The sequence below is a fragment of the Babylonia areolata genome, chromosome 26 (genome assembly GCF_041734735.1).
Source record: "Babylonia areolata isolate BAREFJ2019XMU chromosome 26, ASM4173473v1, whole genome shotgun sequence".
Lineage (NCBI taxonomy): Eukaryota > Metazoa > Mollusca > Gastropoda > Neogastropoda > Buccinidae > Babylonia > Babylonia areolata.
In genome coordinates, this window is record NC_134901.1 from 3,248,088 (window position 1) to 3,264,742 (window position 16,655).

At 42.5% G+C, this 16,655-nt stretch overlaps 1 protein-coding gene across 1 annotated transcript in view; it reads left to right on the forward strand.

The window, feature by feature from the left end:
* The first annotated feature begins 343 nt into the window (after positions 1–343).
* The window catches only part of LOC143300473 (cleavage and polyadenylation specificity factor subunit 1-like), a 64,359-nt gene continuing 48,047 nt past the window's right edge, over positions 344–16,655 (forward strand). The window contains exons 1-9 of the mRNA XM_076614180.1: positions 344–480; positions 3,070–3,268; positions 4,311–4,350; positions 4,953–5,080; positions 5,753–5,833; positions 6,901–7,052; positions 8,454–8,597; positions 11,078–11,217; positions 13,260–13,370. Coding sequence (XP_076470295.1) covers positions 3,104–3,268; positions 4,311–4,350; positions 4,953–5,080; positions 5,753–5,833; positions 6,901–7,052; positions 8,454–8,597; positions 11,078–11,217; positions 13,260–13,370 — 961 coding nt within the window. The 5' untranslated portion in view covers positions 344–480; positions 3,070–3,103. The remainder of the gene's footprint in view (positions 481–3,069; positions 3,269–4,310; positions 4,351–4,952; positions 5,081–5,752; positions 5,834–6,900; positions 7,053–8,453; positions 8,598–11,077; positions 11,218–13,259; positions 13,371–16,655) is intronic.

The window sequence follows — 16,655 nt, forward strand, 5'->3', positions numbered from 1 at the left end:
GGATATGAATGTGAGAGTGAATGTTTAGGTAAGTAGTGGGTAGGGGGAGTGCTGGAGGGAGGGCGCTGCGGCGGGGGGTGCCAGGGGCCATCAATAGGATGCCTGCCTGTCACTTCTCGCCCCCTCTGATCCAGTTAGTGGGCAGGAGGGAGAGTGTGAATGTGATTGGAGTAATTTTTTTTTTTTTCAAGCAACCGGTCTGCGGAACCCCCCCCCCCCCCCCCCAAAAAAAAAAAAAAAAAAGTAGTAAAATAATCAACGAGTTGATTGTGGCTACACAACAGAAGAAGAAGAAGCGACCTGCCGAAAACACATGTATTGTTCTTTTACTTCCGGCGGTTTGAAAAAAACTGTGGAGTGTAACCAACTCGGCGGAAACAATGATGGCGGCGCCGTGGATTGTTTCGTTTTAATTCAACACAACACACGTGTGTTTGAAGATTTCCTTCAGACCCAACGAGCTCGAGAACTTGAAACTAAGTAATGGTGTATGCATTATCGGTTACCAGTATGCATAGGTTTATTTACTGTATATGTAAAGGAGAATAACCTGTGAAAAACCTTTGTCTATGGCTACTGATACTGATACTATGGATGCACATGCCCAACACCTGTGCCTCTCTCTGTTCTGTCAGCTCCGCGGATTAGGCAAAAATCGTTCTTTCCTTTCCACTGCTGCTGCCAACAAACTTGCTGTTTTCTACCAGACTGTTCTCGCTGGTCTCCCTGATAACAAACTAAATAAATTTCAATGCATTCAGAATCATGCAACCCGATTCGAACTATGTAAACCCAGGCATGAAAGTGCAACATCGCTACTCAGAACACTTCACTGGCTTCCAGTTAAAGCAAGAGTTCAATACAAAATAGCTTGTCTCAGTTTTCGGTGTCTCTGCTTTGGGTGCCTCTGTCACAGCAGTATGCCACCGTGTATTTTTGATCTTCTCTGTATCATCCATCTTGTTCTAGAACTTCTACTGTTCTAGGTCACTACGCTCAATTGACACCTCTCAGCTAACAGCTCGTCGGTTCTCCCTTTAGACCTTTGAAAAAGAATCTTTCTCAGTCTTTGCCCCCACAGTATGGAACTCCCTGCCTCTGCCCCTCAGAAAACCCAGTGTTTTTCAACTTTCAAAAATAATTTAAACATGCACCAATTTCTACTTTGCCTTGCATCGTACATACAAATGAGTGCCTGTTTGTGTATGGTGATGTGTTGTGGGGAGGGTGTGACTGCTTTTATGTTTTGCATTTTGAAAATGTAGATTTTTTTTTTATTGTATTGTGACTTGTGTGACTGGTGCTAATAGTTGGAAATGGGTTTTGTTTATTGTGATATGAAGAATAGTTTTATAATTATACTTTTAAATGTTGTGATAGGGTTCTAAGTATTGTGATATGATACTGCATTATTTAGGCTTATTCATGTGATACTGATAGGTATGGTGAGAGTGTGCTTGTGTGTGTGTGTGTCACTCTGTGTGTGTCTGTGTGTGCATAAATTTGGACTTGAGTATAAAGCCAAAGGGCTATGTTTTTTTGTTTATGTTTTTATTTTTCATTTTAGTGTTTAAATGCATGTTTTAAATGTTGGTATTTACATTGTACAGCGCAGCTGAGCATGTATTACATGGAAAGGTGCTTTATGAATTATATTATTTTTTATTATTATAAGGATTGTACATTCTCTGGTTGACGCACAATATGACACAGTTTTGGAATCAGAGTGAAAACCTTGATGATAAGTGCTGTTTTGATAATAAAATAGTAGTAACTATACATAGAATACGGAAACTGAATTGCTTCTGCATTTCCTTTTGTTTTCTATTTGTCTTTTTTATTATCCATTTTGTACGTATGCATACGTCATTTTGATAAACGCGTGAGCACATAGCATACACACAGTACACATGCACACAGTGGCATGCGCACACACATACACATGTGCGCACACACACATACACTGAGTCATATTCATAGTGTGGCTATTTTCACGGAAAGAAAACCTTTTAAAGTTGTTGTATTTTATGAATACTTTATCTTTATGAAATCAATTTCAGTTTTAATGAAAACTGATCACCATACAGTTCTGATGAAAAATTCCCCAACTGACAATCATCCAGGGTTACAAAGCAATGTTTTACACTATTAAGACTATATCACAGGAACCTATCACAGTATCAGCAATAATTGTTTATTTGTCAGGACTTGGCATAGCAATAGATATGAAGTAAAACTGTAAGATATAGTCTTGCTTACCACAGTATGATACATTTTTATTACAGTACATGATGGATGGATGGATGGATGCATTTTAACTTAGCCCTCTGCCATGTCAGGCAGCATTGAAAGGTTTCTTCCATTGCTGTTTCTGCAACAGAGCTTTTTTGCCAGACCAGGTTGTTAGCCCCATGCCCATCCCTCAGTCTGGAGAGCCCGTGGATCGTGATTTCTCTGGCCTTTTCTCTCCGGCTTGGGTGGCCCAACCAGGAGCATAGCCTCCTACTGGCATAGCTCTAGGGGTCACCAAGGCATGCAACACCCCCACCCCCGAAGCCTCCACCATGACGAGGTGACAATCCTTCAAGCACCTGTTTACAGATGGTCAAAGATGGGGATATAACAGATGATACTTGTTCACAACATTTTCAGTGATAGCTCTGTGTGTCCAGTGGAATATTGGCTTAGAGGTAACTAGGAGGAGAGCCTAGGAAGTGAGAGAATCTGAGCACACTGGTTCAAATCACACCAGCAGTCGCCAGTAATTTCTCCCCCTCCACTAGACCTTGAGTGGTGGTGTGGACGCTAGTCATTTGGATGAGACGATAAACGGAGGTCCAGTGTGCAGCATGCATTAGCGCACGTTAAGAAAAAACCCATGACAACAAAAGGGTTGTCCCTGGATAGGAGAACAAATGAAATTGCTGGCAGAAAAAAATACAAAAAAACAGGTGGAGCTGTCAGTGTAGCGACGCCCTCTCCCTGGGGAGAGCAGCCCGAATTTCTCATAGAGGAATCTGTTGTGACAAAAAGAGTGATACAAACAGAAATACAAATACTATTTTTCAGAGTGTCCCAGTGAAGGCAGCAGCCTGTGTTCACCATGGCGCAGACCTCCACCTCCATGTACTGCATCTACAAGGAGACACACCCTCCCACTGGCATCGAGCACTGCGTGCAGTGCCACTTCTTCAACTCCACAGAGAAAAATCTGGTCATTGCCGGAGCTAATCAGCTTCATGTTTACAGGCTCAACTCAGATCCTGAGGTTGGTGTGATTAGAAGCGATGAGAAACCCCATATTTGAAATGAACTACTAAACTAGAAATTAGAACTGCATTTATTATTAATATGAATATTAATTAAGATGTAATCTTGAACAGAGAGGTTGCATCGACTGGCCACTTTTGTTTAAAAGTGCTCCAGAAGTCCAGCTGAAAAGGTTACTACTCAGTACATGACATAATTTGCTTTGGTGCACTCTTTGTCCACTTGCTTGAAGTTGAATGAAGTTGAAAAAAAAGGATATTTTGTAAAATAAAAATATATATAACACTTATTAATAGGGCTTCTAATAACGAACCTTTGTAAAAAGAGTGAAAATCTTGTATGGGAGCTTCAGTCTGACATTGATCATTTGCCGTAAAGAGTTCTTTTCTATTCCACATTTCTTGGACCAGTAACCTAGATAATTATTTGTATTACAAGAGGTAGAAGGTATGCCTATCTTCTTTTTTGTGTGTACATATAACAATGTAGATTTGATTAGAATGTGCAGTATTAGAGTGACACTTTGAAGGTAGTCTGGGACCTCATACAGTTACAGTAAAAGTGTCCCTGGCACCTCCTTTAGATTTTTGAATTACCAGAAGCCTTGATACAAGGAACAAAATTCAATTGCCCAAAACATGGATCATTGCCTGAGTGGTATGATGGTTTGAAGGACAACCCCATGTGGGAATTCAGAGCCATAGGTTTGATTTATTATGCAAGGACAGGGAGTTTTTCCCCACCACTTTGAGTGGTGGTCTGGGTGCTGCTGCTAGTCTTCAGATGAGATGGTGAACCAACATTCTGTGTGCGAGAGAATAAAAAATATGCAGTTGTGTACAGTGGGAGTACATAACTGTCTAAAAGACACTTAGACAGGGTCAAACGGTCATACTCATATATGAAAGTCCCACTTGTCATTAAACAAGTGACATGGCCTGTTGAGTTAGTAGCCCATGACTGCAGAAGAAAAAGAAGAAGTAAAAAAAAATTTTTTTTAAATCATGTTGTTGTCTCTGATGAGTAGTTCTCTTTTCCAGGTGGGGCTTGCAACAGAGTCAGGGGAAAAGACCTCAACAGGTTAGTATTTGTAAATCATACAAGCATGATATGTTGGCGTGTATGAGTAATAAATGAAACTTTTCTCTTCAAATCTTGAGCGTAATAGAAGCATTTGAAACGGTGGAAGATTATATATAATGGTTAAAGGCAGTGATTTTACAGTTTGTAAACTGTAATACAATAGACTTTAGTCATGACTGTAGTCTTGGCATGGCACAGAGAGACTTTGATTTATTATTTACTCTGCATTATTGGTCTTAGTTAAAAGTGCTTTGAAAAACTAAGGTGAGATTTAGAAAGCATTAAATTCCTTTAGTTTAAGGATATAGAAAAAAATGTTTCTGTCTTGATTTGTTTATTACTTTGGTTTATTATTAGTGTCATCTTTGATTTTAATCATTTGTGAAAATATACTGTGTTAGAGAAGTACCTAAAATGCTGTACTTTACAGCTATGCCAGTGTAAGAATTATTGATGCTGATGTCGAAATATGAAACAGAAATTTATCGCTTACTCTCTCAGAATGCCATCAGAGTGTTTCTGCAGAGAGCATACATCACATACATATATATGTATGACATAGGCATTTCAAAACAAGTGTGTGTGTGTGTGGGTGGCAGATGTGGTGCGGACACGCCTGGAGTGCCTGAAGAGTTTTTCCCTCTTTGGCAACATCATGTCCATGCAGTGCGTCAACCTGGCTGGGGCCCAGCGAGACGCCCTGCTGCTCAGTTTTTGGGACGCCAAGGTTCAAATCTTTATTTTTCTTGAATGTAAAACTGATTGTGTTAGTGTGTGTGTGTGTGTGTGTGCTCACGTGCGTGTGACGTGTGTGTGTGTTTGCATGCGCATGTGTGTGCATGCAAGCAGTTGTGTGTATGTCTGTGTTTATGAAGGATAGATAGGTGAAGAAGTGGGTGTGTAACTGTAGGAAGGATGGAAAGTGATACTGATACCAGTGATAGGAGTTGTGGGTGGATAAGCATCTGAGGGCAGGTGTGCGTGAGTGTTTTATTTGAAAGTTTTTTTTTTATTTATCTGTTGTTGTTGTTTTTTTTAGCATTGATTAACCTTCATGGATGTAATTGATCATTCTTGTGTTATTCCCATTAAGTAGTTTTGCAGTGAACTTTACATTTCTGAACAGAATGTGCCATTTTCAGTCTCAGTTCAGCCTGCTATTATTATCTGTGCACGTTTATGCATGCATAAGTGTGCATGCACACGCAATGCACACGTAAATATGTATGCATGGACACAGACAAACATTGTAACGGGCAGACATACACAAGCAAACATAGATCTGTGAATGCATGTGCAGATACATGCAGAAGCAGACACATACACCTACAGATACACACGAGAAACACACAGGGTTTTTTTTTTTTTTTTTACAATATTAAATTTGTTGTCTTTTCAGTTATCAGTGGTTGAATATGATCCATCAACTCATGATCTGAAGACTGCCTCTCTTCATCAATTCGAAGACCCAGAGCTGCAGGTCAGTTTATTGTCAGCTGCTGCCCTTGGCAAGTTACCGTGTTTGGTGTTTTTAAAGCAACAGCTTCATTTTGTGTGTGGAGACAAAGTGTGTGTGTGTGTGTGTGAGTGGTTGGTTATGTGTTTGAGTGGGAACATGTGAGAGAAAGAGAGTGTGTGTGTATGTGTGTGTTGGTATTTTCAAAGGACATATTCCTTTTTTTTTCCACAGTTTATTTCAAATTCATTTTGATTTAGTTTTCTTTTTGTGTTTATAATCTTACCTTTTATACTCCTGAAACAAATGAGCGAGACTTGGAGATTAGGCCTGATTGCACAAGGTTTGTTTTGTTGTTGAAGCACCTGTAAATCATGCTTTGTGGTAATTTTATTGATGAGCAATATGGCATATAATCTGCATCCATCATAACAGGAAGCAGACAGGGATAACAGCTAAAAGTGTTACTGGCTTCTTATACAACTCTGCAGCTAAAAGTTTTACTCTGTGGGTGATTGCGTGTGTGTGTGTGTGTGAGTGAGTGGGTGATAAGATTTTTTTTTTCTTTTCTGAAAAGGGATTCTTCATAAAGTAGTTCATGTTTTCCATTGAACCTGAAAGTGATTTTAGTAATGAATCTTGTTAATTTTGATGTTTTTATAGATATTCATCTCCCCCGTTTGATTAGAAACATTGCTTAATAGTTGTTGCACTGACAAATGTGGACACTATTTTTTTCCTTTTAAAATAAAATGGACACAACTGATAATGTCTGAATCGCTGTTTTTTTATTATTTAGGGGCAGGATTCATTTGGATGATATTCTTTACAGATACTCTTTTAAAAAGAGGTTGAAAGGCATAAAGTGAAACAATGTTTTGTGTGTGTGATTTTTATACAAAGGCAAGTTCCACTAATCTTATTTTTTTGTTTGTTTTAGTTTTTTTGCTGTGTATTTTTTATTGAATGATACAATTTTTTTTTATGTGTGAATTTTATACAGAGGCAAGTTACACCAGTTTATTTATTTATTTTTGCTTTTGTTTTATATTAATGATGCAACTTTATTTATTTATTTTGTTTCTGATCAGGGTGGTTTGTCTTACAACTGCCACATTCCTCTCGTGCGTGTGGATCCTGACGGCCGCTGTGCTGCCATGCTTGTGTATGGGCGCCACCTGGTGATCCTGCCCTTCCGCAAAGACGTGGTGGTGGAGGAACTGGATGGTGCCGGGGTCAGCAGGTGGGCTCTTTGATTAGCTGTGTGTTGTGAATTGTGTTGCGCTGTATTGCATTATATTGCATTGTATTGGATTGCATTGCATTGCATTGCACTGTATTGTATTGTATTGTATTGTATTACTTCTTGTTACAACACATTTCTCTGTGTGAAATTCAGGGTGTTCTCCCAAGTCTTGACGCTCGGCTTACATCAGAGATTGACATAAGTTTGCAGCTGGGCCAACTGCAGAGTGAGAGCTGAGCGATCAGTCAGTGGTTCCCCCGCTGCAGTGGGAATTCATTTACAGCTTAGTCTTTTGTAAAGGACTTGACCTGGTCTCTTGACGGGCGCAATAGCCGAATGGTTAAAGCGTTGGACTTTCAATCTGAGGGTCCCGGGTTCAAATCACGGTGACGGCGCCTGGTGGGTAAAGGGTGGAGATTTTTACGATCTCCCAGGTCAACATATGTGCAGACCTGCTAGTGCCTGATCGCCTTTCATGTGTATATGCAAGCAGAAGATCAAATATGCACGTTAAAGATCCTGTAATCCATGTCAGCGTTCGGTGGGTTATGGAAACAAGAACATACCCAGCATGCACACCCCCGAAAACGGAGTATGGCTGCCTGCATGGCGGGGTAAAAACGGTCATACACGTAAAAGCCCACTCGTATGCATACGAGTGAACGCAGAAGAAGAAGAAGAAGACCTGGTCTTGACCTGGTCTTGACTCGGAGGCAAGATTGCAGTGGCTCTTTGTGATGCAGCCCTCTTGGTGGGGAGAGCGGGGATGTAACTTGTGCAAGACACTCTCCACTGTAATCAAAATCTAACCCAGATTGTCGGGATAGCGGCTGCCTCCTTTGCTGTTCTGTTGGTTATTATCAGACAAGACTTGACTGTCGTGTCATTCTGACATGTTGTGAAAACAATACATGTTGTGTATTTCTGACAGTTCACTGAACCGTGAATGTAAACCATGCTGAGGTGTTTCCATCCGAAATGACTGGCTGTGTTCTTATGTTGGCAGCAAGTCACCAGTCATGTCATACATGATCGATCTATTGTGTTCAGTGCTTGCAGCAAGTCACCGATCATGTCATATATGATTGATCTATTGTGTTCAATGCTTGCAGCAAGTCACCGATCATGTCAACAACATATGTGATTGATCTATTGTGTTCAATGCTTGCAGCAAGTCACTGATCATGTCAACAACACATGTGATTGATCTGTTGTGTTCAATGCTTGCAGCAAATCACTGATCATGTCAACACATGTGATTGATCTGTTGTGTTCAGTGTTGGTAGCAAGTCACCGATCATGTCATCGAGTGTGATTTATTTGCTTTGCTCAATGTTTCCAGCAAGTCACCGATCATGTCATCGAGTGTGATTTATTTGCTTTGCTCAATGTTTCCAGCAAGTCACCGATCATGTCATCGTACGTGATTGACCTGAGCAAGCTGGATGAGAAGATCATCAACGTGGTGGACATCCAGTTTCTTCACGGCTACTACGAGCCCACTGTCTTCATTCTGTATGAGCCGCTGGCCACCTGGTCTGGGTATGTGCCTTATTTTATTTTGTTTTATTTCATTTTATATTATTTCTTTTGGATTCACGTTTTTGGGTAGGTGCATGTGGAAACATGTACACCAAGACTTTTACACAAGGAAAATAGCGCAAGTTTAAGATAAGTGAGGTGCGGTAAAGTTGTCGACCAATATCGAGTTGACAGCATTTTACGTTTGTACTGGTGTTTGATTCGCATGTAGAAGGTGAGTCTCTGTATTGACTCTGTTTTGGTAGTGGTGGGTAGGTGTATGCATTTAGTTTTTAGTGTTTTCTTGTTTTGTTTTGAGGAGTGGGGCAGGAGGGGGGGAGGTGTTAAATCTGTTTTGGCGGCGTGTGTGTGTGTTCATGCTCACCTGTGTGGATGCATTGTATTTTATTGTGTAGGGCTGTATAGTGTTGCTCTTTGTCACAACAGATCTGTCTGTGTAAAAGTCAGGTTTCTTTCCCCGGGGAGAGATGGGTCACCACAGTGCAATGCTGTCTGTTTTTTTTTCCTTTGCTCTTTTCTGTCTGCAGCTGTATTTATTTTGCTATCAAAGTGGATTTTTCTACATAATTATACCTGGGACAGCCCTTGTGTTGCCATGTGTTCTTTTATGTGCACTAAGTGCATAGTGTAATAATAATAATAATAATAATGGATACTTATATAGCACACTATCCAGAAATCTGCTCTAGGTGCTTTACAAAAATGCTTTTGTTAACATGATACATCATATCTATGTTACATACACACACCATAATGTGACTACACACACACACACACACACACACACACACACACGCTGCATACATACATTTTAACATACATGTGTATCTAACAGCTACCCTAACACATACGCACACATAGGCAGGCACAAACTTACATAAACACACAATACACATTCATATATATGCATGTAGTTATGTACACATACATATGTATACACACATAGTCAAGCAAAGCACAGCTAACGCAAAGGAAGTGGACCTGCTACAATTGAACTTATTGCTGAGGGAAAAGGTGAGTTTTGAGACGAGATTTAAAAGATGCGAGGGAATCAGAATGACGGAGGTTATCAGGGAGCTTGTTCCACGTCTTTGGTGATTGAAAAGAAAACGATCTGTGTCCATAGGTCTTATTTCTAACGTGAGGTATCCTGAGAAGTCAAGTATCAGAGGATCTCAGCTTATTGTCTCATCCAGATGACTAGCGTCCAGACCACCACTTAAAGTCTAGTGGAAGTGAGGAGTAAAATACCCTATCTGTGTATGTAGGTCACAAACTACAAACATTTGCTTCTTAGTCAGGCGCATTAACATTCAGTGTGTGCAGCTTCAAGTTTCAGTTTCAGTTTCTTAAGGGGTTGTTACTGCATTCAGACAAGTCCAGCTATAGACAGATGCCTGACACCAGCATAACCCAGCTCACTAGTCAGGCCTTCAGTAGGCCTCCTTCGGTCATGGCTGACCATGGATAGAGTATATCCGACCTATGTCTAATTGGGCTGTCTGCTTGGACCAAGCAGCATCGCCTGTGACTGTAGAGACTGATGCGAGAGAGACAGTCTCTGTCGCAGCGATCACATGTGTAAGCTGATGCTGGTCTGTCGGCTGCCGTCCCTTTTCTGCAAGCTCGCTTTTCTGCTGCAGCAGCTGACAGTTTGTCCTCACCAATCCGTAGCTGATTCTTGAGAGTGCTTCTCCATCTGTTGTGGTCATCTGCAAGGTCCTCCCAGGACTCAGTGTTGATCTCAAGTGCCTTCATGTCACGTTTGCAAATGTCTTTGTATCTCAGCTGTGGGCGGCCGATGCTTCTCTGTCCCGTGGCGAGCTCTCCATAAAGGATGTCTTTTGGGATGTGACCATCTTCCATGTGGTGAACGTGGCCCAGCCAGCGCAGCTGACGCTGTCTCAGTATGGTATACATGGTCAGGAGGCCAGCGCGACTCAGGACTTTGGTGTTTGTCACCTTGTCTTGCCAGGAGATGCCGAGTCAGGCTTTGAGTGCATGCATATGTATTATGTACCTATCAGAGTGGATTTCCTCTACAGAATTTTCCAGTCAAACTTGGGGGGAAAGGGTGAGAGTGAGAATAAAACCCATACCCTTACAGACAGTGTTTTTGCAAGTAAGTGTCTTGACTGTTTTGGCAGATAAGTGTTTTAACCATTCTGCCTCCATAACTGCAAGGGACAGAGACATATCACTTGGCTGGACGGTAAAGATCAGTCAAATGTGCTTAACCACTATCTTTTACATGTGTCTGTGTCACTGTCTGTGTGTCTGTGATATGTTGTTACTTGCAACCTTTTTTGCATTATACACCATACCATATTATTGTTTCTTTGTTATTACTTGTTTTACGGTTACTGTAAAGTGCATTGAGTGTTGGAAGGCGCTATATAAATTTCCATTATCATCATTATTGTTATATGTTAATGATGATATGGTGAAGTGGTGTGTTGTTTGGCGTGTGGTGTGGCCAGGCGCACAGCAATGCGGTCAGACACGTGCAGCATCGTGGCCATTTCCATCAACATGCAGCAGAAGGTGCATCCCGTCATCTGGTCCCAGAGTGATCTCCCATTCGACTGCTCTCTGGCCGTTCCCATCCCCAAACCGATCGGTAGGTTGTGTTGTTGACAGGCAAGGTGTGTATACATGTGCGCGTGAGTGTGCATGTATTCATGTCTGTGTGTGTGTATATATGTGTCCGTGCTCGCATGCACATGCGCATGTGTGTGTTTGTTTGTGTATTTATGTGTGTGTGTGTGTTTGTGCATGTGTGTGTTTGTGTGTGTGTGTGTGTGTGTACCCTTAGTTAAGCCTGGGGCTTGTTATCCATCAGCTGGACTTTCATTTCTTGATCATCAGTGTGTGTTTTGCCATGATCTGTTTTTCAGAAATTCAGCGGCCTAAAGCTGCAGATCAGATGACAAGCTCATTGTAATCATGTTCTTTGAATGCGTAGTATCCCTGGTGTGTGTGTTTGTCAACAGTTGTGCAGCATTGTGTTTAGTGAGCATGCGTTGTAAGACACTGCGCAGGGTCTTCTTTGGTGTGCGGCCGAATAGCAACCTGATATTGAGGGTTCCCTATGGGCTGCTGGTGCTGAGACTACAACATAATGAGCTCAGGGGTGACTATGTGTTTTGGGGGTTTGTGTTGAGCGGGACACAGGAGTGGTACTTAAATGGTGTGGACAATGGAAGGGAAGCAAAATAAAAGGAAAACAAAGATTTATCTATTCATTGTCTGAATACAGTGATGCCTCTTTGAGGAATTAGAAACTGATGGATCTGTTGTGGTATTGTTGCAGGGAGAGTGCTGGTGTTTGCCAACAATTCTCTAGAAACTGAAAGTGATGGATTTGCTGTGGTATTGTTGCAGGGAGAGTGCTGGTGTTTGCCAACAATTCTCTAGAAACTAAAAGTGATGGATTTGCTGTGGTATTGTTGCAGGAGGAGTGCTGGTTTTTGCCAGCAATTCTCTGGAAACTAAAAATGATGGATCTGTTGTGGTATTGTTGCAGGGAGAGTGCTGGTGTTTGCCAACAGTTCTTTGGAAACTGAAAGTGATGGATTTGCTGTGGTATTGTTGCAGGGATAGTGCTGGTGTTTGCCAGCAATTCTCTGGAAACTAAAAGTGATGGATCTGCTGTGGTATTGTTGCAGGGAGAGTGCTGGTGTTTGCCGACAATTCTCTGGAAACTGAAAGTGATGGATCTGCTGTGGTATTGTTGCAGGGAGAGTGCTGGTGTTTGCCGACAATTCTCTGGAAACTAAAAGTGATGAATTTGCTGTGGTATTGTTGCAGGGAGAGTGCTGGTGTTAGCCGACAATTCTCTGGAAACTGAAAGTGATGGATCTGCTGTGGTATTGTTGCAGGGAGAGTGCTGGTGTTTGCCGACAATTCTCTGGAAACTGAAAGTGATGGATCTGCTGTGGTATTGTTGCAGGGAGAGTGCTGGTGTTTGCCAGCAATTCTCTGGAAACTAAAAGTGATGGATCTGCTGTGGTATTGTTGCAGGGAGAGTGCTGGTGTTTGCCGACAATTCTCTGGAAACTGAAAGTGATGGATCTGCTGTGGTATTGTTGCAGGGAGAGTGCTGGTGTTTGCCGACAATTCTCTGGAAACTAAAAGTGATGAATTTGCTGTGGTATTGTTGCAGGGAGAGTGCTGGTGTTAGCCGACAATTCTCTGGAAACTAAAAGTGATGGATCTGCTGTGGTATTGTTGCAGGGAGAGTGCTGGTGTTTGCCGACAATTCTCTGGAAACTGAAAGTGATGGATCTGCTGTGGTATTGTTGCAGGGAGAGTGCTGGTGTTTGCCGACAATTCTCTGGAATCTAAAAGTGATGGATCTGCTGTGGTATTGTTGCAGGGAGAGTGCTGGTGTTTGCCAACAGTTCTTTGGAAATTAAAAGTGATGGATCTGCTGTGGTATTGTTGCAGGGAGAGTGCTGGTGTTTGCCGACAATTCTCTGGAAACTAAAAGTGATGGATCTGCTGTGGTATTGTTGCAGGGAGAGTGCTGGTGTTTGCCAACAATTCTCTGGAAACTAAAAGTGATGGATCTGCTGTGGTATTGTTGCAGGGAGAGTGCTGGTGTTTGCCAACAATTCTCTGGAAATTAAAAGTGATGGATCTGCTGTGGTGTTTTTGCAGGAGGAGTGCTGGTGTTTGCCAACAATTCTCTGCTGTACCTGAACCAGAGTGTGCCACCCTATGGTGTGTCCCTCAACAGCATATCCGAGCAGTGCTCTTCGTTCCCTCTGCGTACGTTTTTGTTGTCATTGTTTCATTTGTTTCTTCACAGAGTACAGAGTCAGAATACTTTTATCATCTCAGTAAGTAATTGGTGGTTTACAGTGCAAAACGGATGAGACGATAAACCGAGGTCCCGTGTGCAGCACGCACTTAGCGCACGTGAAAGAACCCACGGCAACAAAAAGGTTGTTCCTGGCAAAATTCTGTAGAAAAATCCACTTAATAGGAAAAACAAATAAAACTGCACGCAGGAAAAATACAAAAAAAATGGGTGGTGCTGTAGTATAGCGATGCGCTCTCCCTGGGGAGAGCAGCCCGAATTTCACACTGTTGTGATAAAAAGAAATACAAAAAACAAAATGATATGGGTATTTAAATAGCGATTATCCTTGGTCAGAGACCAAGCTCCAGTGTACAAGAAACACAAGTGATTCAGTATGTATAGATGTAAAATGCTTTAATGTCAAAACACAAGTGATTCAGTATGTATAGATGTAAAATACTTTAATGTCAAAACACAAGTGATTCAGTATGTATAGATGTAAAATGTAAAATGCTTTAACTCTTTCATTCCGGCAGCACGGTTTTCCGGTTTGCTAGAATCATACCCTTCATTCCTGGAGGCCGGTAAACCGTGCAGCAGAAAATTCCTCCTTTCCTTCCTGCCGCCCGGAAAATCGGTTCTCGCGGTAAGCGCTTTGAACTTCGCGCGAGTCGCGTCATCAGCGCGCGTCATCTATCCTTGACAGGGGCACTTGTGGGGCAGTGTTTATGAATGGAATGGATGCCAGACGCCCCCCTCTCCCTCCCTGGGCCGTGGGAAAGTGGTCACTGCTTCATTCCTGCCAGTGTGCAACTGCAGACGTGGCATTTCTGAGTGAACACACGAACACGGAAGATGGAAGGTGTAGAAAATTCGGATTCAGACCAGTTTTCTGATGATGAATTTTACAATGCTTTACCAGATGATGATTTCGATCTGTTGCAACTAAATGAAGAGGAGAGAGCACAGTTAGCTGCTGCAATAGAAGCACAAATAGCGGGTGACGAAAGTGGAGAGGAGCTGGATGATGAAAACCTGCCTTTGTTTTACACGCGGCCACGGTTTGAGTGGGTGAGCGGTAATTACGTTGCACCTGACCCTAGCACCAGAACGTCGTTCAATCGCCGATCAGGACCTGTTCGCGTGCTGGATACATCGATGACAGCACTGGATTACTTTCAGCTGTTTTATTCCGATGAAGTGTTTCGTTCTATTGTCAACTTCACGAACAACAATGCCACAAAGAAACGGACTGAGGAGCCAGAAAAAAACAAAGGTGAGTGGAAACCCATTACACTGGAAGAAATGAAGGTATATTACGGGCTGCTGATAATGAAGGACATTATGCGACTTGACAGAGACACACACTATTGGAGCACAAGTGCAAAAAACTTTCTTCTCCGTACTCCGTTTGGCAGTGTGATGAGTCGTGACCGATTCTTTCAGATTCGGAGATACGTGTATTTTGTGGATCCTACTTCACCTGTTGATCGAAGTGACAAACTCCACAAACTTCGTTTCATTCTGGACAAAGTCAGGGACAGTTTCAGAAATGAGTTTGTTCCTTACCAAAATGTGACAGTTGATGAAGCGATGGTACCATTCAAGGGCCGTTTAGGCTTCAAACAGTATATGAGGGACAAACCTGTGAAGTTTGGTATCAAGCTGTGGGTACTTGCTGACGCCAAGACAGCGTACTGCTACAATATGGAGGTGTATACAGGAAAACACGGACAACAAGTGAACAAACTGATGGGGCTCAGTGCTTGTGTTGTGATTGGTCTGACCAAACCAATTCAAGACTTTGGTCACGTTGTCTTCACAGACAATTTTTACACCTCACCTGTGCTGGCAAAGTACCTGTTGGGCAAGGGGACGTACCTGTGCGGCACAATGCGACCCAACCGTCTTGGCTACCCAAGTGATCTGGTCAAGACCAAGGCAGAAATACGTCGGATTCCCCGTGGCACTTCTGAATGGCGACAGTGTGGTGACATGATAGCAACATCATGGAAAGATAACAGAATGGTGTACTACCTTTCCACAGCACACCCACCTCATGACAACTCAGGTGCCACTGCCAGACGACGCCAGAAAGACGGGACCGTCGCAGAGTTTCCTTGCCCCCCATCAGTGGCTGCCTACGCCGTCAACATGAATGGTGTGGACAGACTGGACCAGAACACCCGTCAAAACAAGTCAAAAAAGTCCATGAAGTGGTATCGACGGGTGGAAACAAAGCTGATGGAGACAGCAATATACAACGCTTTTGTCATTGAGGGGGAGGTGACAGACCACAGACCTCAGGGACAAAGCAAGCGAGACCTGCTCTCCTTCAAGCTGGACCTGGCCCACCAACTGATCGGCAATTATTTTGTCGAAAAATCCCATCCTGGCCGACCCAGAACGGAAACCAGTGCAGCAGACCCCCGTCTTGACCGCACAGATCACTGGCCTGTTCGCGGAGAAGGTGACAACCACACCTGTGTGGTGTGCACAGCACGACACAACAAATACAACCACACACACCCTGGTGTCAGCTATGCCAACAACCCATTCAAAAAATGCAAGACAACAATCAAATGTGAAAAGTGTGGTGTGTATTTATGCAGCAACCAGCGCGACTGCTTCAAGGTGTACCACACGCGTGTCACCTTTGTGTGACATGTGACATGGTGATTGTGACAATGACACATGTATATAGAGAACGTTTTGTTTGTGAATAGTGTATGTGCATATAACTGTGTAAATAATGCTCTTATTCTGGCTCATCAGCTGCTTGTGTAGTGAAAGACATCCTCTTCTAGACAGCAAACAAACTTCAAATCAATGATGTGGTTGGGACAACTGCAGTGACAATTGTGACAGTTTTCTGTGGATATGACCAGCAGTGTGGCACTGGGATACATGTGAGGCATACTCGGTGAGTACCTGCATGATGTGAACACTGTGCAAGCAAAACACTGTCCTGCGTATGGTACGTACTTGCATGCGTTGTGTTTTACCCTAAACTCACCTGTTTTACACCTGAGTGTCACCAGAGATGTCACCGTATAGAGTCAACACGGTCACAGACACCTTCTCACATCAATTCTGTACACAACGGTATATAACAATCTTAGTATACTGTTATGAACCGCGTTGCCGTAAGTCGCCGAAATAAGTACCCTGCTTCGTACTTTCTTTCTCTTCTCTAAATCCAGGAATGAAGGGTATACATGCGTAAAAGGAATCTAGGAACAAGGGGAAGT